General features: G+C 42.0%; 1 protein-coding gene across 9 annotated transcripts in view; it reads right to left on the reverse strand.

The window, feature by feature from the left end:
- The window catches only part of EXOC4 (exocyst complex component 4), a 799095-nt gene that overhangs the window by 562088 nt on the left and 209375 nt on the right, over positions 1-27632 (reverse strand). For all 9 annotated transcript variants that reach the window (XR_014833792.1, XR_014833790.1, XR_014833791.1 and 6 more), the window contains exons 8-9: positions 14797-14942; positions 9289-9377 (exon numbers count right to left, since the gene is read on the reverse strand). Coding sequence is in view for 1 of the 9 variants with exons in the window: in XM_021078821.2 (XP_020934480.1) it covers positions 9289-9377; positions 14797-14942 (235 nt within the window). In the remaining 8 variants the exon portion in view is untranslated. The remainder of the gene's footprint in view (positions 1-9288; positions 9378-14796; positions 14943-27632) is intronic.

Genomic DNA, 27632 nt, shown 5'->3' on the forward strand with positions numbered 1-27632 from the left:
ACAGAGTAGAATAGCTGCTGACCTCCCTTACTGCTAGGTTCTGACACCCAGATGGAAGAAGAGGAACAGGAAGGCACAGGCCAGGGGAAGGGAGCCCTCCTGACCCCGAAAGTTGTTCTTCTCATCAGCTCCTTAAGGTACGGTATTAGTTCAGTAATAACGCAGAGCGTTGGCAGGGACGTGGAGTTCCAGTGGAAGGGTGCAAGCCCAAGAACCAATCCAGCTGTCACAGAAAACTCCAAATCTGGTTTAGACTTGAAGATGGCAGCATTACACTACATCCATGGCTTTATCTCTGGTGACATAGAGGCCTTTTAAAAAAATTTTGTATTTCTACTTTTTATGAAATGTTTTATACATACACATGGATGTACATGACATTTATAAGGTTCTAAAAATACCAAAACAAGCAACAGCATTTCTATCACTTAGCTTAAGAAACAGAAGACTACTACTGCCCGTCAAGCCCCATGCGCTCCTCTCTTTGATTAAATCCTCCTCCAGAGGTGATCTCAGAGTGTCATGCCCCCATCTTACCTTCCTCACATTTTTGTCACATAAAGATGTATGTGTAAAGAAAATATTATTCGGTTCTGCTTTGGATCTCGGTAGAGATGAAATTAGACTCACTCTATACACACACACACATACTCCTATGTGATGGCTTTTGAGATTCAACCAAGTTAATGTCTAGCAGAGCTCATTCATTTTTACTGCTATGGAGTATCCCACCACGTGGAATTGTGGCTATACCAGGATTTAGAATTCCTTTCTCCTGTCTAAGGCACTTGAGTTGTTTCCAGTTTTCTGTTATTCAAACAATGCTGCTGTGAACCTACACGTGCAAAGGTTTTGCCTTTCGCATTTGGGTTCTCAACCCAGCAAAAATGCATTTTCCTAAATGATACGAGATTTAAATCCCATGTCATTTTTTCCTTTATGGATAACAATTGACTCATCATCCATTATTGATTAGTCAGTCTTATCCCTTTCAATCTATAATGTCATCTCTCTCCCAAGATCGAATTTTCTGCTGTGGAGAAGTCTGCTTCTGGGAGTGGGAGGTTTCCTCGATGTCCCCCAGAGGAAGGGGAAAGGAGCGAGTGGAGTGGGGTCTAAGCAGGCAGGGCTCCGAGCCCCCACCCCCACTTAGTCAAACCAGCTCCACTTCAAGCTGTTTTCTATACGCAACTGTGACATAAGACTTAAGAAATAGGAGTTTAAAAGCACTAGGTTATGAGCCTAAAGCACTTTTTTTTTTTTTTTTTTTTTTTTGTCTTTTTGCCATTTCTTGGGCCGCTCTCGCGGCATATGGAGGTTCCCAGGCTAGGGGTCTAATCGGAGCTGTAGCCACCGGCCTATGCCAGAGCCACAGCAACGCGGGATCCGAGCCGCGTCTGCAACCTACACCACAGCTCACGGCAACGCCGGATCGTTAACCCACTGAGCAAGGGCAGGGATCAAACCCGCAACCTCATGGTTCCTAGTCGGATTCGTTAACCACTGCGCCACCACGGGAACTCCTAAAGCACTTTTTATCATCGAAATCTACTGTTTCATTTTCTAGACATCCTAGTATGTGTTTATATCAATTTCTTCTGAATTCTGAAAACAGATCATTTCAGATAAGGTAACCTCTAACTATTAGTACTCCTAAAAGACCCAACCTTCTTTTTGAAAATGTAAAATTACCCTATGAATAGTGTCCTATTGGGACAATGACAAATTTGTTACATAGCATTCTCACTAGTTTCTGATAATTATTTTCCTCACTACATACCATAAATATTTATGGCCTTCTCTGTTTCCTAAAAAATCTCAAGTCAGAATTACATGCATCATGTAAACTATCCGAGTTGCCAAAATAACATTTCCTATGGTCCTAAATAAAAGTCCAAGAAAAAAAAGTAGTAATAGCAGTGCTATTATTTTCACATTATTAAAAAGTTAATGTGAGCCAAATGGTGAAAAATATGAGAAGCTAACTTATAGTTTTTCTGTTACATCATGATAAAAGATTTTGTTGTTGTTTTTTCATTCTTTTTTTTTAATTATAATACAGATAAATATACAGGCATATATATCACTTTCAAAACTCAAATATGTATCTCATTTAACAGCATTCCCTCTTTTCTCATAACTGTATGGATGAATGAATGGGTCCAATACAAGTTTTTTAAAAATAAGGTTCTATGTCAATGTCATTAACTAGTTCTGCATGATGACCAAGGGTCATTTCTCAAAAGTGAGGCTGTTAGGTTTTACCAAGGCTTTGTGATGGCTACTTTGCACTGTCAAGACTGATTTTTTCATGACTGGTTCAGCTACCAGAGGTTCATCCATTGGGTAGCAAGGATGTTGTATGAACTAAACTTCTTCAGAAAATAAATCTATTTTATATAAACTAGACCCACAAAAGAATATTTTAAAATCAAATAAATATCTACATTGCATAGATTAAGGCTAAGAGCTGGTACACTCAATAACAATTGTGGCATAAGAACACTTTCATTTTCTAAATGATGTGAAATAATGCATTTGTCTGTTCAGGACCTGAGGAAAGTGTATTTACTACTTACTACTTCTTAGGAACAGATAAAGTAATTAGCATTCATAAAACTCTATTATAATTTCATGACAAGACAAATCTTACATATAAGTAAGTTAAGATCTGTATTTTTAAAAAGAATGTAAATATACAAAAGGAAGATAAATCAATTTTCATACACAATTTCAGAATGTAAAACAGAAACCATAACTCTAAGAGATGATGGTTATTTTAAAATAATTATATGCAATTTTAACAAGGAAAGAAAGTGCTTTTTTTTCCTCTGTCCCCTGAATACTGTTACAGTTATTCACAAAGTCATTAGGCAAAATTTTGAAGACTACAAAGAATTTTCTAATCAAATTTCAGGATATAAAGCTTTACAAGTACTTCTTGTATGTAAAGCTGTAGAACAAATGGATGATATGAATGTAAAACCACTGTACCTCACTTCAGCCACAATGTCCCTGAAAAATGTGTACATGAAGGAAATCTTGCTTTAAATGCTCCATTCTAGAACGGCTTACTACTTCGGAGACTCCTACTATAAATCCTTTTGTCAAAAGGATCATCAGCTCATTTCAAATACTGCCTTACCTTAAGGCAAGGCCCCTCTAAGCAGATTAATTACATGGGATAGTATTAAGTATTCACAACCCCAGTTCCCAACTACTCAGAAAATTCAGGTCAGGTCAGCCTAAGAGCCCAGTTTTCCCTGATCCCGGTACTTACATATTTACTATGTAACACAAATCCTCTTAAAGAAGTCAATTCTCAACTGGTTGGACCTTTACAGAGTATTTCAATGTCAGGGCCATAGAAACGCCACTCATTAAACTAATGGGAATAAAGCTGATACTCTCAAAGGTAGTATTATTGGGTACAAAGAGAAGTACTACGTAGCCCCAAGACAAAGGAAACTGTAATCAAAGCTGAGCATACACCTCAGTTTGATCAGTGACAATTAAAGTACGATACCCATTTATGAGATTTATCATCTTGAAAAATGGGCAAAGACAGGGAGTTCCTGCTGTGGAGCAGTAGAAACGGATACATGAGGATCCAGGTTTGATCCCTGGCCTCACTCAGTAGGTTAAGAATCCAGCGTTGCTGTGAGCTGGGGTGTAAGTTGAGGACGCAGCTCGGATCCCAAGTTGCTGGCAGCTATAGCTCCAATTCAAGCCCTAGCCTGAGAACTTCCTGTGCCATGAGTATAGCTCTAAAAAGCGGGAAAAAAGGGGGGGGGGGGCAAAGACAAATCACAAATCCTAGTCTATTTATTAAAGCTCCCTCTACAGTTTCTCAAATAAGTAGGCTTGTACCTACAAAATCAGGAGATTTCAAGGTGCCTCCTTCATCATGGATTTTCTAAGTGCCTAATTCGAGCCAAGCATTGCCCTAGGCACTGGAAGGAACTAGTAGGTAAGGGAAGAAAAGTTTTAACAAGTTAACAAGATGTCCATATTTTTTAACCATATGAGGAAAATTCTTTAACTGCTGTGGTTAAGATGGATAGGAAGGGAGGGGGAGGGGAGAGAAGACACTGGAAGAGATGAGGAAACGACGACATCTGGGCAGCAGACCAAGAGCTGGAGATGTGGAAGTCACCTGCACTAGGTCCTAAACAAAGCTTGGTTTGGGCTGAGATCACCTGGGAAGGGTCTCCACAGGGAGCACAAGAAAGGTTCCAAGACTAAATCATGAGACACTCCGAGAAGCCCTAGAGAAGGCCCAGGAAGAATATGAGCAAGAGAAAAAGGAGCACAGCTGCTGAAAGAGCAAGTGAGATGAACACTGAAAAGCAAACTCTTCATCTACCAAGACGCAGGTCACTGATGACCTTGAGGAGAGCCGACCCAATGAGAAAGGGAGATTGGAAGGGAAGAAAAATAAGAGCTAAAGAGGCGGATATAGTTTTTGCCGTGCCCCAGTGATAACTTTTTTCAAAGCACCACTTCAATTTAAATCAATTATAACTATCCTCATTTTTCCAGAGTTTTAATAGCTAATTTTAGAGTCACACTATCCCCCTAAAAGAGCCAGAACTCATGACAGCTTTATTTTTCAAATGAGAAAACCAAGGCACAGGGGACTGATTAACCAAAGAGCTTATTTTGGTCCTGGGCAGCAGTAAGCATTTTGATTTTATTTTTTAACCCTCACGAGATAATGTGTTCATCAGCAGTCTTATTCTCCTGAAGAATCACATTAAAAGCAAGATGCTAGATTCAAGCTAAATGTTCCTAAAATGAGTGTCTTGCTAACCTACAACACAGCGAAGCCATGCAATGAAGCAGTGGAGAGGCTCAAAACAACAGGACGCCTATGATTAACGTCGACACATCCGCAAGCTAGAGTTCCACCTGTTACCCTGCACGCTATGAAGCAGCACCCCCACCTCCTCGGCGCAATTGCCAACAGCAAACTATATAATGAACCATCTGTAACTTAACAGAGCCAATTGAGATGGGTTGATGATACCAAAGAAATCTCATTTGTTCATTCTTTCTTCCCCTTGCGTGCTGTTAGGCTGAGGAACATTTTTAATTGCATGATGAATTAGAAATGTTGGCAGGAACCTAACTTTTGTCAGATTTGAGCGTTTTTTAATGTTACGTTGAGGCTCTGTCTTTATCGCTCTCCTGCAAAAGAAGGGAGAGCTGACCTTATGGTCCAAACCACTGGGGAGGTGAAGCCGGCAGCTCCACGGCATTAAGAGAAGACACAAAAATCAAATGTGTCTCAGGATCTGACTCAACTATTTAACCACACCTTTGCAGGATAAGCTGAAAGGCAGATCTCACTGTGGTCCTTGGACTAGCCAGATTAACAGAATAACTGAAAAAGAATGGCTGTTTTTAATGGAAAAGAGTCGTGACCCCTCCTTTTTTCCCCTGCTGAAATATTAAAAGAATTCATCAGAGAAACGTTTGTTCCTCAAGGAAACACCACCAAACTTGCACAAAAATTGGTCATCTGATACGCTCTCTCAACAAGCTTGTGATATATCAGCTCAGCTAAATTATTTTTTAATGATTATTATGAACATGATATGTTTGCCAACTACTTTCTCCCCCATTTAAATTCTTCTATTTTGCTGAACGCTGGTAAGTACAATAGACCATGGCTTGGAAGTTCCATATTACAATTAATGTTTTGAAGGATGGGAAAGTTACTGGTTAGATTACGGTGATTTTTCAATTAACCATCCTTGGAGAATCTAAGTCCGCTGTGACTTAGTTGGATTATAAAATGTTTTTCAATTACATACAGCAGTGTTGTCCTAGACCAGACAGCTCAAGGGCAATGGTTCTATTTAACAAAGCTACATAAAACTGCAAAGAACAAATACACACACACACACACACACACACACACATATACATATGTATCTATCTCCCCTCCTCTACTTTGGCTTAAACTTAAAAGCTAACGGAAACCTACGAAGCTGATAATGGCTGTCAGTGGCCCGTATCTTTTGGGGCCTTCCCTAACCTCTCAACGGTTTAGACTCTGCTGCCCTCATTCCTTCTGTCAGTGAATCAGTCGGTATTTACTGAACATTTACTACACCAGGCACTGGCCGAAGCAGAGGAAATAAAACGCTAGGTCCCTCATGGGACAGTGCCGCGGGGAAGGAGATCGCGAGGGAACACCAAAGATGTGAGCACACGGCAGGGCCCAGGGCCCAGGGGGACAAAGAGAGTGTGGGGAGGGAAGGAGGCGAAGGGAAGGGCTCAGCCGAGTGAGGGACAGCTACATTTAAGGTGGAAAGCGGAGTAAGGTTTAGCCCAACGAGGAGACGAAGAGAAGATACATGAAAATTCTCAAGCGACGGTACTAGTAATAATATAATAACAATATTGGAGGAGAGGGAGGAAGCCCTAATGTGTACCACTGGTCAGGCGCAGCATCTCAGCATGTCCAGAGCTTAACTTTAACAAGAGCCTCATTGAACAGGCACTGTTTCTTCTATTCCCAAGTAGAGAGAAGGCAACAGGCAGAGAGCTTCCGAAGCTAGGAACCTGGGAGCGAGATTTTTTTTTTTTTTTTTCTCTTTTTGCTATTTCTTTGGGCCCCTCCTTCAGCATATGGAGGTTCCCAGGCTAGGGGTCCAATCGGAGCTGTAGCCACCGGCCTACGCCAGAGCCACAGCAATGCGGGATCCGAGCCACGTCTGCAACCTACACCACAGCTCACGGCAACGCCGGATCCTTAACCCACTGAGCAAGGGCAGGGACCGAACCTGCAACCTCATGGTTCCTAGTCGGACTCGTTAACCACTACGCCACGACGGGAACTCCCTGGGAGCTAGATTTTAAGTGTTGACAATAAGGGCCCAGAACCCTCTACGCTTCACTGATTGGCTGTACTCTCTCCCAAGAGATCATGGACCACAGGTGGGAGTGGGGGTGGGCCAAAGACAATGCTTCGGCCTGGCGAGAGCAGGAGGCCGGGGGCTCACTCCCCATTCTCACGAACCAAAAGGAGAATCGACTATCCATCATTTAACCGCGTTCACGAACGATGCTTGAGTCAGAGCGAATGACAGCTTGCGTTGCCGTCCCATTAGTTACATACATGGTCTGCCTTCTCATCTCTGAGGGTCAAGTGAAGGGCTTGATCGGGGTGCGGGATGCTGAGGGGAGGGGAGGGAGCGCGTATGTGCGAACAGGCGCTACTCTCTGTACATTCCGCCCAGGTTTTCTGTGAATGGAGAAGTGCTCTAAAAAACTAAGTTTATTAAGAGACACGAAATGATCAAGATTCAGGTGAAGAGGAGGAGGAGGAAGAGACGGATGGGGGAGGCGGAGGGGAGAGGAGGAGGAGAAGAAGGAAAAGAGGAAGAAAGGCTTTGTGTGTCCCCATTAAAGGAATTTCACATACTAGAAGCCGGTGGAGAGGAATTACGGAGGTAAACTTAAACTATCCCTTCGGCCAACTCTGGATTTATAAATAGGACACTGTGAACAAACAGGCAGATAACAGACGATCTCTCCGACCCTCCATCACGGCAGCGCCCCCTAACCGGCAGTTCAAGCAGGATCAAACCCATCATTTCCTTCCAAGCCCCCACCCTCTACAGCTGGGGGACAGCTGCCTGCAGAAGCCCAGTCTCCCTCCTCCTTCCCTCCTGGTGACCAGAGAGTGGCTCAATCTTTCACTGGGCCCAAATCTAACTGCTTCTCTGTACTCCTGGACGTCAAGCCTCCAAGACACAACTTCGGGTCTTCCAGGATGCACAGCAATACTTTAATGTTAAATAAAATGCTGGCAAGCTAATGTCCTTTTCCCCATACCCTCGAACATATTTCTAGGCTTTCAGTCTGGGCAGTTGGGTCTTGGAACTGTGGAATTACTACCAGGATGTAACTGTGAGTCAGCATAGCAAAGTCTTTGGAAAAATCAATAGCTGTTTGGGTTAATACGGAAGGTGAAGGTAGGAATGATTAGGCAACAGACTTTTAAATCCAGAAAGGCTGGCTGGTTGTTTTATCATATTTCGATGTAGAATTATGATGAGTCTTAACTACTAAACATTTAATTGTGTAGGCTAGTCACTGCAAAATATTCCAAGTGCCTGCAGTGCATCAAAGATGGTGAAAGTGTTCTTACCTATCCCCTGGGAAGAAAGCCCATGGTTCCAAAATAATTTAAAGACACACTCCGTTCTCAGCGCCTCCAGCAATCTGAAGGAGGAGTCAGTTGTCACCACCGATGGCCTGATATTGGTGAGTGATATTCACTCCTTACTTTCATAACTGGATCTTAAGGCTTTTATCTCATTTCCTTGTACTCTACCTTCATCCCTTCCAGTGCTTGGATGTCTTAGAGTTTGCAGGCCCTCATAAATCTTTCTCCATTTTTTTTGCTTTTTAGAGCCGCACCCACCACACACAGAGGTTCCTACACTAGGGGTCAAATCAGAGCTGTAGCTGCCAGCCTACACCACAGCCACGGCAACGTGGGATCTGAGGCGCATCTGTGATCTACGCCACAACTCCAGGCAATGCTGGATCCTTAACCCACTGAGCAGGGCGAGGGATCATCATGAATACTAGTCAGATTCATTTCTGCTGCACCCAAACGGGAACGCCGCAAACCTTCCTCAATTGTCACCTCTACCAGGATTAGCCTCCTTGTAGTCACACACACACAGTTATTGGTCTGATTTTTTTACTTAATTAAAGTTGCATATAATTTATTCTCTTAGTATTTTCTTCTGCAGATTCTAACTTCTTAGTGACCATCCATGAGCCTCAAATATCCCGTGTGTCACAGTTAGGTGGATTGGAACATATTGTTGAGAGACAGCTTTCTTCCCTTTAAATCATGACACAGGCTGCATCTGCACATTTCCAAATCTCAAACACTCCTGCCATGTTCCAAAAGGTATTGAAAACAATAACTAAGAAGCAGCCACAGAAGTCTAGAATCCCCCAGGCTGTGACTGGACTCACGCCTGCCATCTTTAAGCAAGAAGACGCTGACCTCATTTCCCGGTGCTTTGTGTTCCCACTTGAACGGTACACCAGGTCCATTAGTCCTGTGGCCACAACAGCAGTGTGAGCTGCTTGGCAGCAGGTGTTGGGAAGTGACAGAAGAAACAGATTACCAAGTCCTTAAATCTTTGCTATCTTGAAAGAATCCCATGAGTGCAGACCTCAAATTCACATGCTATAAAGACTCCAGGTCTTCCTCCAGAAAACTCCTTTTTCCAAAGAAGGTCAGTTACCCACCTTGAAGTTCTCCACTCCGACTGTACAGCTCCCTTCTCTGTTCTCGCAGATAGGCGCTCATGCTGATGGCGTGGGAGGATGATTCGAACCTGCAACGAAGGGCAACATCAACAATACGGTTCGGCAGCAACCAAGTGGTGGGGCGGAGAGGAGGGGGAGGGGCAGCCGTGCCTATTCCAGACGTTTTCTCCTCTAGCCCGTGTGATGCTCCCTAGTGTTCAATGGCCAAGACTTTCTGGCTATTCCAGGCCAGGGCAGGCTGGGCCAGGCCTGATTTGTGAACCATATTCCTGGCTAATGCTCCTCCATGACAGTGTCTGGATCTCTGCCTATTCCCATGTCAACTGATACAACGTATATGTTGAAGTTTTCTTTAGCGGCAGAATCCTTGCCAGGATCCCTACCCGCACAGCAACAAGAGCATCCTATGAAGTCATTCTGATTTTTGCTCCTATGCTGTTCAAAAGCCATCAGTGACTGCCAGATGTCACCACAGAAACACTGGCTCCTCAGAGCAGACTTCCTGCCTTCCTAGCTACCCCCCGAAAGGGCTGTTAGAAATGACATAAAACAACTACACCAAAGAAACAGGGAATCTGTGGTCTTTCCTTAAAGTCCTCAAAAACAATGTTCGTTCTTTCTTAAAATTTTTTAAATTTACTTTTTATTTTTTTGCTTTTTAGGTCTATACCCGTGGCATATGGAAGTTCCCAGGTTAGGGGACGAATCAGGGCTACAGCTGCCAGCCTACGCCACAGCCACAGCCACACGGGATCCAAGCCGCATCTGTGACCTAAAGCACAGCTCATGGCAACACTGGATCCTTGACCCACTGAGCAGGGCCAGAGATGGAACCCACATCCTCATGGATGCTAGTCAGGTTCATTACCGCTGGGCCATGACGAGAACTCCAAAAACAATATACTTTCTAAATGGCTGCCAGGATTCTTACCTGCCACCTACCACACAAAATACTTCCAAAGATACCAAGCTACAAATGTTGTTCACACCTCCCCAGGAACTGTTTCAGGGAGTAGAAACACAGGGGATAGGTTCCTGATATCGAAGAGGTCTTTAAGAGCTAAAATAATGACTACATAATAGAAAAAAACAAATCACAGCCTTTAAAGTAACTTGCTGGTAAGGAACAACAACAGCCAAAAAAAAACCAGGTAAAACTATGACTATATCAATCCATAACTCCTTTGATGGGCAAAGAAATTCCATTTCAAACCTGAGATTTTCAAAGTCAGGATAACAGGCTGCCAGGAGGAATCCTTCTACGAATGACAGCCACGTAGGGCTAAACAGCAGCAAGTCAAAGAGTGACAATGACAACGGGGTTTCTGGCCACAAGGAAGGAGCACCAACATTTTCTTAATGACGCCTTCTTTACCCATTCTTTGACAAAGAAGATGAATACCAAGACGAATGCTGGGCCGAGGGAAACACTTGGGTTACGTGATCCTTTCTCTGCTCCCTGCCAAGAACTAAGAGGGCCCGAAAAGCCAGAAGGAAGGCAACGTGTGCAGCACTTCAAAAGTGCCACCTGCCAGTCAAGTGCCGAGGAGAAGCCACTGACCTCCCAAACGCACGCTGACAGCTATTGATCAGAAACGGCACAGGGAAAGAAACACAACTCTCGAGCAAAGAATAGAGAGGCACACATTAGACAATAAGGGAGAACTTAAAACACACTTAATTAATCCTGACGAGGGGCAATTAGAGAGAGTGATAAAGTTCTTCGCGGCTGTGATAAAAGCAGGTGACGGCTCGCCAAAATCTGAATCCGTTGTGACCTGACGCACTCAGGAATCCTTTTTGTGTTTGCAACAAGTCACAGATAGCTATCATTGTGCAGTACAAGAGGCGCCAGTGATTAGCCGGTCTCAGCTCCTTACTTTAGAGCCAAAGGCACTGAGGCCCACTAAGACAGGAGCACTATCCTGGCACAGGGCTCGTGAATGGTGGCACCCAGGCCAGAAAGAGGCACATCTCCAAGAATGGCCTAATTCTCTGTGGATGGTGCGTTTTTATCACTATGGAAAAAGTAATAAATGTGTAATGATAATTTAAGCGCATTTATTCATTTTCAATACGAGCTTCAGGACTGGATAAACGCCTGGAAATGTCTCAGTGGGTCTGAGGTTGAAAGTGAGGGGTGAGGGTTGGGAGCATGAAGTCTAAACGTGCTGCTTTTGCAATTCTCATCGAAGAAGAAGGGTAAGTGAGCTTGCGAGGGGTGTGAGGATGGGGGGGCGGGGGGGGCACAGAGAGAGAGAGAAGCCCTAACCGTGGGCCTGAGGGCCTCTGTGAGGCAGCCTTAGCCGCCTCGACAGCCACCTTCCCTCCTGCCGTCTTTCCCGCTTGCTGTCACAGCCCCATCTTCTGTGGGCCTTCGGCTTCCTGGCTGCCTCTTCATGCAGCGGGGTGCTCAGGAAGAGGGGCTCCCTCTCCAGCTGGAGACGGTCCCCAGAGAGGAACCCTGACGGGTTTCAGACCTCATCATGGTCTGTTTCCCCTGGCCAGTGACTGCTTTCGGAATGGGCCTGAGACCCAATGCCAGTTTTCTTGAGGACAATTTACAGGGGGGCCTTGTGTCTGGTGGGAAAGATTAACAAATGGTTAACTAAGAATTAATCCTTAATAATAATAATAATAAAAAGGATTTGAAATGGTACAGCCATTCTGGAAGGTAGTGTGGCAGTGTCTGACAGTGGGGTAGAGTCCAGTAATCATGCTCCGAGGTAGTCACCCAGATGAGCTGAATACTTACATCCACACAAAAACCTGCATATGATTTTTTTTTTTTTTAATGTTTTTTATGGCTGCAGGCGTGGCACATGGAGGTTCCCAGCTAGGGGTCAAATCGGAGCTACAGCTGCCGGCCCATGCCACAGCCAGAGCAATGCAGAATCCGAGCTGAATCTGTGATTCACAGCACAGCTCACAGCAACACCGGATCCTTAACCCACTGAGTGAGGCCAGGGATCGAACCTGTGTCCTCATGGATACTAGTTGGATTCATTTCCACTGAGCCACAACAGGAACTCTCTGCACGTGAATGTTTACAGCTGCTTTATTCATAATTGCAAGAAGCTGAGAGCAACCCCGATGTCTTTCAATAGTTGAATGGAACAAACTGTGGTACACATCCAGCATGAGTAGCAGTATTCAGTAATACAAAGGATGCTACAAAAAGCCACAGAAAGACATGGAAGAACCTTAAATGCATATGGCTAAGTGGATGAAACCAATCTGAAAAGGCCATGTACTACATGATTTGAACTTTAAGACATTCTAGAAAGAGCAAACTATAGAGGTAATAAAAAAAGATCAGTCATTTCCAGGGTTTCAAGGGTTAAGGAAAAGAAGCAGGAACGAATAACTGAACAACGGAAGGTGATCAGGGCAGCAAAACTTCTGTAAGATACTATAGTGGCAGATATAGGACATCATGCATTTCTCAAAACACACAGAACGATATCGCCCAAAAAAGCCAACCCTCATGGAAACGATAGACTTTATAGTGATGTATCAGTATTGGTTCATCAATACTAACTCATGTGCCACACTAACTGTGGGGAAGGGAACATACGAGAAAGTTCTATACTGTCGGCTCAACTTTTCTGTAAACCTAAAACCACTACAGAAATAAAGCCTACTAGTTTAAAAATAAATAAATAAAGATTTGCAGGACGAATCACAAGCTATTTCCTTAGCAGCACCCTTTTATCAGAGCAGGACTGAATGCAGAGACGTGGGCAGGGCTGGGTTCTTAATGATACTCTACTGATGGATTAAGGAATCCTCGATATTCAACCTTCTGTGTTGTAGCAACAACAACTTCCCTATGGGTGAATCTATTCATTTGGGGTTCGATGCTACTTGCAGACTAAAGCATTTTAACTGATATTGCATCCAGCCTCTGAATAAAACTGTTAAAAAAAAAAAAGAAGAAGAATGAAATGAATGAATTCAATAAACAGCATGGATTTTATTTCAGTGTGGGCACAGAAAAAATCTCCACTAGATCACGAGACAAATGAACTGTTGAAACTTTCCTTAATGATTAAGGAACTCTATGAATCCCTGATAAAAAACAAATCCCAGAGTGAATCAAGAGAAGATACTGGCCCTTCAACTATTCAAAAAGAATGAAATCAAGACAGTGGGGGGACACTTCTGTAGCCACTTTACATGCTAAGATTTACAGATACAACTTCTTATCTATAATTTATCTGTAACTTCTCAGACAGTGGGGGGGACACTTCTGTAGCCACTTTACATGCTAAGATTTACAGATACAACTTCTTATCTATAACTTCTTATCTGTGTTCTCAGAAGAACACAGGTCTGCCAAGGTTTAAATCTTGTTACTACCATGGGAGTTCCCGTCGTGGCTCATCGGTAACAAATCCGAGTAGTACCCATGAGGATGCGAGTTTGATCCCTGGCCTCGCTCAGTGGGTTAAGGATCTGGCGTTGCCGTGAGCTGTGATGGAGGTCGCAGATGCAGCTCAGATCCCAAACTGCTGGGCAATTAGACTACCTGCAATTAGACTCCTAGCCTGGGAACTTCCATACGTCGTGAGTGTGGCCCTAAAAAACCAAAAAGAAAAAAAAAAAAAAAAATCTTGTTACCTCCACTTGTTAACCATGTGAACTTACTAAGTTCCTGAACCTCTCCGGTGCCTCAATTTATTTTTAATGTGTAAAAGAGAATAAAAAATAGAATATACACACCACAAGACTGTTACAAGGAATGAGGAAATAAGATAATCCATGAAAACGGCTTAACACTTCGACTTGGACTAACAAAGGACCCAGTGTCGACCATGATGCCTGCTATCGAAATTTGATAGACTCCAAATTAAATTATGTTTAAGTAAGCTTATTTTGAGAAACTCACCTACCAAAGTGCCTGGTACATAGTAAGCACTCAAGCACGGCACGTAGCTATTATTATTATTAATGTTAATAATAACGTTAACTGTTAGCTATTACCAGGTGACATACACTTGGGATACACTGCCAGGTGAGGTTAGTTAATTGTAATTAGCTAAAAGAACTTCCAGACTGTTCCTTTATTAAATCAAATAAAAACCAACACTACCCAGCAAGGGAGATTTGCATGACTTTATTAACAAAGGCTGTTTCTTGGCACCTGGGGCCTTTTCAAAAGGCTGAAATACTTCATTTCCTTTCATTTCCTATAAAATTCCCCAGAAACAAGAGAATTTCATTTCTTTTCATTTTATATAAAACTCCCCAGAAACAAATTTCAAAAATTTTTATTAAAAGTTGTAGCTAGTCCCGTAACCATATTCCAAAAGAGCCACTTCCCTCGTAGAAAACAAAAGTACACAAAACTGAATCCAAGTTCACTTCCTATAAGTTATTTCAAATCAACACTGGCTTAAGTAATGGCTGTCAATCAAAGACAAAACCAGCCTACCTGAATCTAACGTGCTTTGACACCTATCTTACCAGCAGGGAGATACTTACTTGAAAAGAGAGTTTTTTGGCCTTTGAGGTTTCTTCTTGGCAAAAAAGGCTGCAAACTCTCGTCCAGTGCTGGCATAACTCAGTTGCGCTGATGGTTCAGAAGCCGTACGCGTATTTTTCATATCCAGGTACTCAGTCAGCAACATCTGTACAATCAGAAACACAACTTAGCACACATATTTATGTCGCGCGATTAAGAAAAGGCCATTTTAGGAGTTCCCGTCGTGGCTCGGCAGAAACGAATCTGACTAGAATCCATGAGGACACAGGTTCCATCCCTGGCCTCGATCAGTGGGTATGGATCCGGTGTTGCCATGAGCTGTGGTGTAGGTCACAGACGTGGCTTGGATCTGGTGTTGCTGTGGCTGTCGTGTGGGCCACTGGCTACAGCTCTGATTCGACTCCTAGCCTGGGAACCTCCATATGCCATGAGTGCGGCCCTAGAAAGACAAAAAAAAAAAAAATCTGAGCCACCTCTGTGATCTACAGCACAGCTCACCACAACACCAGATTTGTAACCCACTGAGTGAGGCCAGGGATCAAACCTGCATCCTCATGGATACTAGTCAGATTCGTTTCCACTGAGCCACGATGGGAACTCCTGAAAAACCTATTTCAAATCCATGAAAACCTAATTCTAAAACCTCCTTGAAATTCAGAAGTATATTAACCTAGTGATTCCTATTTCTAGCTGTAGACGTCAAGAAAGATTCATTACAGAAGGTCATCTACTTGCTACCTGCTCCTAAAACTGGGAACAGGGAAGCAGGGGCATTTGCACACAGGGATAAAGCGAGTGTTTTTATTGAGGTTCTGCTATGTGTCAGGCACTGTGCTGGGTGAGTTCATCAATATACTCCTTGAGTCATAATTCAATCCTCATTAATTCCAAATTATAGCAGCAGCAATGCCATAACAGTTATTGAGTTTACTTGGCTATAGGCAAGAGGCTAATCCATTTGGATGTGTTATCCTGTTTAAAATACGAATGTTTATCAGGTAAGTAAGTTTTCAGATTTTAGATAAGAAACTGGATCAGCACTCTAACAAACCTGCCAGCCAGGGTGGCAGAGGCCACAGCAGACTGAGCAGCCCCGACCGGCAGTAATTTCTAGGGCCACTATTCATCTTTAGTGCTTCAAAACAACAAAAGCGACAGCTCTTTTGATCACTACTCCCAGCAGATCCTGCTTATACACATGAATCCACCTTAGAGCCTCCAAAGTTGGGGGGCTGGGTAAGAATCAGCTATTCTACTATTTCTAAGACAAGTGTTATATAACGTTCCCACTGTTGTGAAAGAAAAGAGCAGATATGGGAAAGAAACCGCCATGGTGCCTAAGAATATATAACCTGGGACAAAAGTGTATCAACTCATTTCCATAATCGCCTGCCACATTTAAAATCGCGAGATAACCAAGTGGCATACGTACAGAGTACATGTGGGCAAACCATTCTACTCGTGACTGACGCGAAAGCTTTTCAGAGAATCAGGGTCCCATATTAAGGACTATTCCTGTTCATATGTTTATAATCAGTCATTCATTCAATAAAGGTTTGAGGACCATATTAAGCATTTCATCAAAAAACACTGATGGGAGTTCCTGTGTGGCCTAGCGGGCTAAGGATCCAGCATCGTCACTGCAAGGACTGGGGTCACGGCTGTGATATGGGTTTGATCCCGGGCCTGGGAACTTCCACGTGCCACAGCTGTGGCCAAAAAAAGAAAAAAAGAAAAGAAAAAGCTTTCAAAAACCATTTATAGAGCACCTATGAAGATACTGTTCCGAGTAAGTTTTAAAGCCAGTTCTGCCTCTATTATGAGCCCATACGCCTTACTGAGAACTAGGCAAATACCTGACATTTTAAAAACGTGATCTTACTTGATCCTCAACTCTGTGAAGTACTACTGTCATTTAGAGATGAAGAAACGGAGAATTAGTGGCATCGAGAATCCAGTCTATGTGCATGTGTGTGGGAGAGCAGCAGTTAAGGCAAAATCTCCCCTCAATTTCACTGTGAATTTTCAAGTTCTCTTAAAAAACACAAACAAACAAACAAACAAACGAAAAAAACTTACAAGAAAGAGGAGCAAGGGGGAGGAAAAGAGGTAAGGGAGAAAAACGAGAAGAGGAGACGGAGGGAGGAAGAAAGGACAGAAGGCCTGAAGGAAGGAGAGAGAGGGAAGAGCATTAGCCTAAGGTCGTCACAACGCAGAGTAACAGGCCAGGGTTTCAACTCCAGTTTAGTTGACTCCAAAGTTCTTTTCCCCATGACACTCCACTCTCACCAAGAGCAAAGAAACTACCGATGAGAATGATTACGGGGGGCGGTAAATGGACTTAATTTATTTTATTTTCCATACAATAAGGAGTTCACCGGAAAAGCATAAAACATGTTAAGAGACCAATCGATGCGGTTTTGTTTTTTTTTTTAATTTATTTATGAGGCCACTGGAGAATGACTCAGCATGCTGATGAACTAATACAATGACAAACACTATCTTGGTCCATCTATCACCCAAACTGAGTCCCAGAGAATACTGAGTGGGGTCTCCACCTGAGTAACAACTCCGATGAGGGGCTCCGTTATTCCGTGGACGTGGCAGTGCTGCTAACAAGGTTTGCAGGAATCTGAGATCAAAAGAAGGCTCGTCACTCCGAAAAGAATTTCAAATGGTTACAGCAGAGAAAACGCGTCTACCAACACCTTGTTTCACTCAAATGTTGGTTACTACACAGATAGGATGTAATTATGTTGCCATCAAAGCTCGAAGATACACTCAACCAAGTAATTCTTTGGACGTAATTATTGTCCTAGAATTTCATGACTGTCCTTGTATGATAAAACACTAACTGACCCAGGACCTACCTTTGCAGCATCCTTAAAACCCAGATATTTTAGGATCATGGTTCTTTTTCTACATATCACTCAAGTGCCCTTATTAGCGCTCAGGGTTGTTCAATTTTTTCTGTCCACCGGCTTCTCGCTTTCTATCTACACACACGTCCTGTTTCTCTACCTTCTCAACAAAAATCTTGCTTTGGTCCTCAGGTTCTGTCTATAATCTTATTTCCTTTCATCTTCAGAGTCGCAACTTTAAAATCAGCCTTCACAGGAGTCTCTTCCCTGACTCGACGCGGGTCATCCCTCATTTCTCTCCCAAGCTCCAGCCCCACGTCCCACTGCATATGCTTGACCTGGTCACATATTTCACGGAGAAAATCAACCCTACATTCTGAAACACAGTCATCTCCCCATGAAATCAGTAAATCCTTCTGTCAACTTTCGGTTTTCTAGTATTTTCTTATTCTCACTCATCTCCAGGTTTAAAACTTCAGATGTTTAATGTATCTTCTAATCCTTTGTATCCACAAAAGAATTCGTGCCTAAATTCAGTTATCATTTTTTTCTCAACTCTCTGAGTTCGCCCCGTCTGGTCCTGTCAGACAGTTGCCATCTTAGTTCAACTCAGTTTTTCTCATTGAGTTTTCTGCCTCTCATCTCGCGGTCTCCCAGTCCTCCTCCCATACCTTCGACAGAGGTATCTTCCTAAAACACAGTGGCTGCAACCATCACAGGAATCCTCATCTGATCATCTCCAAAGGTCTGACCTCAATTTTGCAAACAGACCTTATCCTCCCACGCAGGAACCCGACCCTCCAATCCAGATCACTTACTTAACCCTTACCTGAATACGCCTGAGACTGTGCCTTCCTGGAATGCCTACCCTAGATAACCCTCTCTCCTAATGCCTATCAGACCCTTCCAAAAAAGAGTTCCAGTGTTTCTCTTCAAGGACTCCTTTGCCAGGCCACTAGAGGGGTCAGCTGTCCCCTTTTCTGAATTCCTTAAGTACCACACATCATTCAGTAAGGATGTGCCTATACCTGCCCGATACTATTAGCGATTATTCAATAAAAAGATGCCTAATCATTAATAAATATGAGGAGTTTTCATATTTCTTAAAGCATTACATTTCTTAATTTCTTCCAGAGCCATGCAACATGCCAGTGAATCCAAAAGTATAGTGAACCAATGAAATGCTAAAAGCACATGATAGGAAGTTCCCATCGTGGCTCAGTAGAAACGAATCTGATGAGTACCCATGAGGATGCAGGTTCAATCCCTGGCCTCACTCAGTAGGTTAAAGATCCGGCATTGCCCTGAGCTGTGGTGTAGTTTGCAGATGTGGCTTGGATCTGGTGTGGCTGTGGCTGTGGTGTAGGCCGGCAGCTGCAGCTCTGATTCAACCCCTAGCCTGGGAACCTCCATATGCCACAAGTGCGGCCCTAGAAAGACAAAAGCCCTAGAACCACCGAATTTCTAAAAGCACGTCACCGAATTTCTAAAAGCATGTGATAAGAAGTCTTGATGTATACGTTCTTGTATGCAAATTTGAAATTGTCCCCAAAATAGAAAGAGCCCTGTAAATGAGTCCTTAACACAAAAACCTATACTGTGAGCCAAATGAAAAAGGATAGGCGTGACTTGCATCAGAGGCTTTGTGAATGTTTCCTTCGCTGTGTGCGCCTCTTTTTCCTAACACCATTCCCCACCAGCTAAAAACTACTGCTTTAAAACAGATAAAGTTCTACACTGACACCCAGTTTGGTCAAAGTGCAGATTTTTAATATCTCAAAGAACAAATAAGCCCCTACTTCTAAGAGGCTTGGATTGTGTTTGAATGAGGCTACATCCTCTACTACATAGTCTTGACACAAACGTCAGATGCCTTGTGTTAAAACATTACCAATGGTTCTTGGTGATTCTACATCATTGTGGATAACACACTGCATCGTCCAAAGTATCTATAAATATCCTAAGCACTCATACATGAGTTCAAATTTCCTTTTTTATGAAAAGAGATAAGCTCTACACCTTGTCTTTTGCCTGAGGAAAATCACCCAAGATTGGAATTCTGGGGCAGAGGGCACTACATCTAATACCAAATACATCCCGCCCAGAACATCTGCAGAAGATAAGCCCATGTGTGTTCCTGCGGTTCTAAATTCCTCCATGTCTCATTCATTTCTTTTCTCCTTTTACTTACCAGGAATTGCTATTTCTTGTTGACAAAGAGTTCAAAAAATTAAAAGTCATTGTGTTTCAAGTTTAACTTAAAAGGTATTAATTTGTAAAACCAAAGACAAGACATATGAAAATAGAATTGAAAAGCACCCTAAAATCTATAAAATCCCAATGATACCATGATTCACTTAATTTTTTTTATCTTTTTTTTTTTTTTTTTTTTTTTAGGGTTGCACCTGAGGCATATGGAGGTTCCCAGGCTAGGGGTCAAATCAGAGATATAGCTGCTGGCCTACACCTACACTATAGCTCACGCCAATGCCAGATCCGTAACCCACTGATCAAGGCCAGGGATTGAACCTGTGTCCTCATGGATGCTAGTCAGATTCATTTCTGCTGAGCCATGATGGGAACTCCAGATTCACTCTGTTTTTTTTTAATATCTGGTAAGTTAGATGGTTCTACAGTAGAAGAAAAGAAATAGAATGTGTTAATGAGAATATAAATTGGGACGGTCATGTATCTCTTCTGCTATAATACTGATCAGCAGTTGCTAAGATGCTATCAGCAATCTCATGATATATAAATCAGGGTCAAGATTTTCATATTTATAACTTGCTAGAACATTGGTAATATCATTTTGAATGAACCCCTCATTTACTTTAATCCTCTTTAATTAGCATAGGAGTTTCCCAGTGGCTCAGTATGTTAAGGATCTGGTGGTGTTGGTGTTGTCACAGCTGTGGCTTGGGTCACTGCTATGGCACAGGTTTGATCCCTGGCCTGGGAACTTCTGTAAGCTGTGGGCACAGCCAAAAAATAAAATTAAAAAAAAGACAAATAACATACTGCCTGTGGCTGCCTGTGGTTATACACATCAAATTTTCTACAAATAAATGTGAGATTTATAGACTCAGAATCCGTTCATCTCCTGTCTTCAGCTTCTCCATTTATCCAAGTAGCTACTCACTGAAACACCTAGATCCTTCTAGATACTAAAAGTGGTGGATTCTTTTTAGAATCGTCCCAGCTTACAAAATCCTTGCCTCATCTAAGGACAGTTCATCACCTACACAACAGACTTGGGTAGCCAGGACTGTACCCTGGGATCGCGCCTTCTCAGTCAGAGGCTGCTTTGTCAGGGAAAGAACCAACCTCCAACCAGCCAATCAGATTCTCTTTCCCAGAAACGTGTTAGTAGGATACAGTCTGTGCTGGTCAATGTGAATGACAAGACGTAAATACTTCGGGGTAACCACCTTTTACCATGTGGAGGAAGAAAAATCAAAGAAAGCCAATCCGTGCAGAGAGAATAAAGAATAAGCCAGACGATGAGAAAGAAACAGGAGACCCACAGAAGAGAAAGAAGAGAGTCAAAGATTGCAATCTCAGTTTTCCATAACGCAAAGGTAGTAAACCCAGTTGCTAATAAGGTTCTTATATTTTCTACTCTTGGATTTTATGACATATCCCTAGAGCTTTTAATACCTTTTCCTTATGACAACTTGAATGAGTTGCTGCTTCTTCACTAAGATATTTAGGTATAAGCGAATACATACTAATACTCATCCAGTGACATTCATATCACAAATACTATTTTGCTAAAACACTGGTATCTCATGACAACAGGAATAGTGGTTTGCACAGATTTCAATCTCTGCAACTAGGAAGACAATTCTGACTACTAACCTCAAATGTTCAATGATTCACAGCAAAGCCATACTGTACCTATGCCCACCCACCCGCCCATGAATCTGAGAATTATACTGTTTCATAATGGGGGAAAAAAAATCACCTTGGGCTCCCAACATGCACTAAGGCTCAACTTTCTTGTGCAGTATCTTAAATGTGCCTCCAGTACATACTGTTACTTTCAATAATGTACTCTTTTAAAATGCAGATGCCCAGGAGTTTGTGTTCCAGGCACTGCAAAGTAGCTTCCACCTAGACTAACCTTCATACTGATAATAACTATAAAAGCTGAAAAATGGATTAAAAAATTAATTTGGGGAATTCATTTCGTGGCTCACTGGAAATGAATCTGACTAGTATCCATAAGGACGCAGGTTCAATTCCTGGCCTTGCTTAGTGGATTAAGGATCCGGCGTTGCCATGAGCTTAGTGCAGGTCACAGACACACCTCAGATCCCACATTGCTATGGCTGTGGTGTAGGCTAGTGACTACGGCTTTTTGACCCCTAGTCTGGGAACCTCCATATGCTGGGGGTACAGCCCTAAAAAGACAAAAAAAGCAAGAAAAGAAAAAAATAAATTTGAAGGCCCTTGGGAGAAATCAAATTAGGTAGATATTGTTGGCTACAATCTCTGAAAGAAAAGTTAAGCCGACAAGGTAAGTTCCTCTGTTTTTTTTTTTTTCCCCCCAAAGAGCCCCTTTAAATTTCTAGGGAGCAAGGCTAGAACCCAAGCAGAAATTACAGTCTTACTGGGTGGAGGAGATAAGGTCTAGGTAAAGGGATTCCAAGACGTCCAGAATTTGAGAAGAAAACTCTAGAGGAGGAGGAGCAAAATCAGGGTAAAATAACCCTCAAACCAGCACTCTTGATTTCAGAAAATACTGAAAGACTGAAACAATATAACAATATTTTTTAAAAAATTAGGACCACCATTTAAAATTACTAAACACTCTCAGATTTCTCCCATAAGGTAGCTAATGGATAAAATAAGAAATGACACAGAAAATACAAGAAAAGTTATCTTTCGAGTATAACAGTCTCATTCCCCTCACTGTGTAAGGACTAAAATATTCTGTAAGGAAACCAAAAGAAAAATAAACAGTCATTCTGCAAATGGAACGGCTGCCTGTTTAATTATACTCATTATCAACTGCAATTGTATCATTAAAATCACTATTATTATGGTCTTGTGAATAGCTCCTAGTGTTCAAAGCTAAACATACCGAAAAAGACCAAGAGCACACATTTACTTCCTGCACCTCTGTCAAATTCCTGATAGGCAAAGTCTCGAGAGCTCACATTTAAGCCCCCCCGCCCCCCGACCAGCCCCAAAAGAAGAGTTTTTAACAAAGGAAACCCAGTTTTTGTTTTTGGGGGTGTTTTTTGCTTATATTTTTAGGGCTGTACGCGAGGCATATGGAGGCTCCCAGGCTAGGGATCAAAACAGAGCTACAGCTGCTGGCCTATACCACAGTCACAGCAATGCCGGGTCCTTAACCCATTCAGCACAGCCAGGGATCAAACCTGCAACCTCATTCCTAGTCAGATTCGTTTCTGCTGCGCCATGATGGGAACTCCAAGAAAACCCAGTTTTTAGACAGCTTTGGAAAGAAATCTTTCATTTATTTTAAATGAGACATATATTTACTTAATACATAAACTATGCAAGGAATTGTCCTGGATGTAAAAGGCAAGACTAGAAAAATAGAATCCTTCTATAATATCAAAACAAGTGAATTTTACTATATGTAACTACAAATTTTGGAGTTCCCGTCGTGGCTCAGCAGAACAAATTTGACTACCATACATGAGGACGCAGGTTCGATCCCTGGCCTCGCTCAGTGGGTTAAGGATCCAGAGCTCCCATGAGCTGTGGTGTAGGGTACAGACATGGCTTAGATCCCATGTTGCTGTAGCTGTGGTGTATGCCGGCAGCTGCACTTCCAATGCAACCCCTAGCCTGGGACCCTCCATATGCCTGTGGGGCATGTGTGGCCCTAAAAGCCTAAATAAATAAATGAATACATACATACGAATTTTAAGTGATTTAAAAGCCAAATCAATCAATCCTTCCCTCAATATGCCTATCTAGTAACAGAGACACACGCGAATGACTACCACACAGGGACAAAGTGAGAAGCACCGGGTCAAAGAAAGGGCTGTGAGCATTTATAGAAGGACAAGATTGCTCCCAACCAGAACAATGGAAAACTTTCAAGACCATGGCACTATAGGTCCTAAATATCACCTTAAAATATGTAAAAGGCACAGGAAAAAAAAAGGGGGGACCAATACAAATACAGAAATAATGCCAGGGAAATTCTAGGTCTCTTTAGTGGCCTTGCAAGTAGTTCAGGTAACGTAAAAATGAAGTCTGAAAGGTAAAGCCAGAAAAGGTGACAAAGAGATAAATTTCTCAGGGCCTTTAACACACCAGGCTCAGCTGCTGAAGTCCAAAATGAGGAGGCAGCAACAAGTTCTGAATAGGAAAATAAAATGTTGATAAATATACTCTACGTTGGAGTTCCCGTCGTGGCGCAGTGGTTAACGAATCCGACTAGGAACCATGAGGTTGCGGTTCGGTCCCTGCCCTTGCTCAGTGGGTTAACGATCCGGCGTTGCCGTGAGCTGTGGTGTAGGTTGCAGACGTGGCTCGGATCCCGCGTTGCTGTGGCTCTGGTGTAGGCCGGAGGCTACAGCTCCGATTCAACCCCTAGCCTGGGAACCTCCATATGCCTTGGGAGCGGCCCAAGAAATAGCAACAACAACAACAACAACACAACAACAAAAAAGACAAAAAGACAAAAAATATATATATATATACTCTACGTTAATCCACCAGCAGATACACTAACAGATTAGCAGGCAGTGGCTCATTTGGGGCAAAATTTGAGATGAAGGAAGTGTGAGAAAGGCAAGGGGACAGGAAGGACAATCCTACCAAGAAAGGAGAAATTTCAAAAAAAGAAAAGATTTTCAAGCAGTGGTAATGAGATGGTAGAATCAGGAAGATATCTGAGTCGATGCAGAGAAAAGAAAAAAAAAAAAAAAAGAACAAAATTTAACCAGTTATTCTACAAAGGAAAGAAAGGTTTAATTGCTTCAAAGAGTGTACATGTGAGGGACTAAACAATTGTAGTGCCATGAACAATGATCAGGAGCGCAGGAAAAATGAGTTTGAGAGGGACAGTGAATTTAGTTGGGGATACAATCCGTTATCAATAGTCACGTGTACCCGCAAATACGTAATTGTGAAAGAGGAAATAACGTTGATGAGATTTCCATGATTTACACATCAGTTAGCTTCCATTAGGACTGTTGAGTGTTTGTCTACAAGCCCTCTGAAGGACACTGGGAAGAGCATAGGTGTCCGAATTTTTGCAATCTGATTTTATTCCATAATATTTTTTAAAGTTTCGCTGAGATACCACTTACGCGCCACAAAATTCACCTATTCTAGTGTACAGTTCAATGGTTTTTAGGTAAATGGATGCAGTTGTGCAACCGTCACTACAACCATTTAAAACCCTGACACTTCAAAAAGTTCCCTGATGATGTTAGCTGCAGGTTTTTTACAGAACCTTTTATCAGGTTGAGAAAGTTTCTTTCCTGTTCTAATCTGCTGAAGACTTTTTTGTTTTGTTTTCTCTCTTTTTCAATCATCAGTGGGTGTCAAGTGCCTTCCTGTGTCTGCTGAGATAATTATATGGGCTTTTCCTTTATGGATATGGTATATTACATTGATTTTTTTGATAAATTCCACTTAATCATGGTACATGATACAGTTTAATATTGATAGATTCAATTTCCCAATATTTTGTTCCAGATTTTTGCATCTATGTTCATGAGGAATATTGCTCCAGCTCCCTGTGCTATTTCGCCTTTTTATCAGAGTAATAATGGCCTCAGAGGATGTGTTGGGAAAGTGTTTTCCACATCTCTCTTTTCTGAATGAGCTTGCAAAGGACTGGTTAATGTTTGATTACACTATTTGTGCACCTATGTATATGTAGGAAATAAAATTTTTAATTACTTATTTAATTTATAGCACAACTTCCAGATGTTGTGGGTTCAGTTCGAGGCCACCACAATAAAGTGAATAATACAATAAAGTAAGTCACCTGGATTTTTTTAGTTTTGCAGTGCATATAAAACACATGTTTACACTAACTATACTGCAGTCTATTACATATGTTATAGCATTATGTCTAAAAAAAAATAATGTATACACCTTAATTCCAAAATAATGCTATTGAGGAGTTCTCCTGCAGCACAGCAGGTTGAGGATCCAGTCCTGTCACTGCAGCAACTTGGGCTGTTGCTGTGGCACAGTTTCGATCCCTTGCTGAGTGAGGAACTTCCACATGCTGTGGACACCATATTAATAGTAATAATAATAATGCTGTTGAAAAAAATGGTTCTGATAGATTTTCCCAACACAGTGTTGCTACAAATCTTCAATTTCTGAAAAAAATTGCACTACCTGCAAAGCACAATCAAGAAAATTGCAATAAAACGAGACATGCCTGTGGAGTTCCCATCACGGCTCACTGGGAAATAAATCTGACTAGTATCCATGAGGATGCAGGTTCAATCCCTAGCCGCACTCAGTGGATTAAGGATCCGGCGTTGCCATGAGCCATGATGTAGATCACAGACTCGCCTCGGATCCTGCGTTGCTGTGGCTGTGGTGTATGCCAGTGGCTACAGTTCCGATTCGACCCCTAGCCTGGGAACCTCCATATGCCATGGATGCGGCCCTAAAAGACCAAAAAAGAAGAGAGTCACACCTAGATTTGCTATAGGACAATATAGATTTTCTGTTCCATCTTAAGTAAGTTTTGGCATTTTGTGTCTTTCCAGGAATTTGTCCATTTCGACTAAGTTGCCTAACAATTGGCATAAAGTTGTCCATAATAATTCGTTATCTTTTTAACTTCCATAGGTTCTATAGTAATTTCTCCTCTCTCATTCCTAATTTTGGTATTACTTGATATTTCTCTCTTTACACTCACCAATCCAGATAAAGATTTAATCAATTTTTGATCTTTTCAAACAAATTTTGGTTTCATTACTTCTTTGCATTATTCCTCTGATTTTTATTTCATTGATTTTTCACTTTAATCTTTATTGCTTCTTCCTTCCGCTTGCTTTGGGGTTGGTTTTTTTCCCTCCTTTTTCTAGAAACTTACATTGTTGGTCTTTAGGTCTTTCTCCTTACATCCATGGTGTATTCAGAAGTCTGTTGTTTTATTTCCAAATATTGAAGAGTTCCAGTTTTTTCCTACTGTTAATTTAACTCTGTTAGGGATGGAGAACACACTTTGTGTGATGTCAATCCTTTTAAAGGACTGAAACTTAGTTCATAGAGTAGGATGTGATCTACCATGAAGAATATTCTATGAACACGAAATAATCTGTATTCTGAGGTAGTTTGGGTGTACCGCATACGTCACTTTAAGTCAAGGTGCTTGATGGTATTGTCCACATCTTGTTTGTTTTTAGTCCAGTTGTTCTATTAATTATTTTAAAAGAATACTGAAGTCCCTGACTCTAGTTGGAGACTTTTCTACTTATTTCAATTCTACCAGTTGTTCCTCCATGTATTTTGGGTCCCATAGTATTTTCATGGTTTGTTATTTATACTCAGAGAAAACAGAAGGTAAAGAAGTCATGCTAGGGAAAGACACCGAAGTGGTCTCAACGCTCAGAGGCAACATCCCTAACTGCAGCTCACTATATTCCCTGTCCGTTTCACTAAAATATATTTTAAGTTTATTCCACATATTTATATCTCTTTCTCCTTTTTTCTCAAAGTTGGCCACCAAGCTCCTTGATTTTCTTATACAATTACAAAAATGTCAGCTTTGCTGTTACAGTCTTACTCTGTACTAAGACACACAGGCTTCATCACAATATGTTAATGACTCCTTTTATTAGTACCCAGTCTTTCTCAGTCTCAATTCCAGTGAGTGGCCTCTACTCTATTATTCTTGACGTTCTTTCTCCTTTGGGAATATTCTAAGGTCTCTAACTCTCAATTCTCCTCTCTGACCACAATGTTTTATCTCCTCCAAAAAAACACATACATCTCTTCATTCTCGGCTTGTG

The sequence above is a fragment of the Sus scrofa genome, chromosome 18 (assembly GCF_054392235.1).
Source record: "Sus scrofa isolate SSC_HxYL_T2T_F1_AM1 chromosome 18, Sscrofa_HxYL_maternal_Yorkshire_Landrace_v2.0, whole genome shotgun sequence".
NCBI classification, from domain to species: domain Eukaryota; kingdom Metazoa; phylum Chordata; class Mammalia; order Artiodactyla; family Suidae; genus Sus; species Sus scrofa.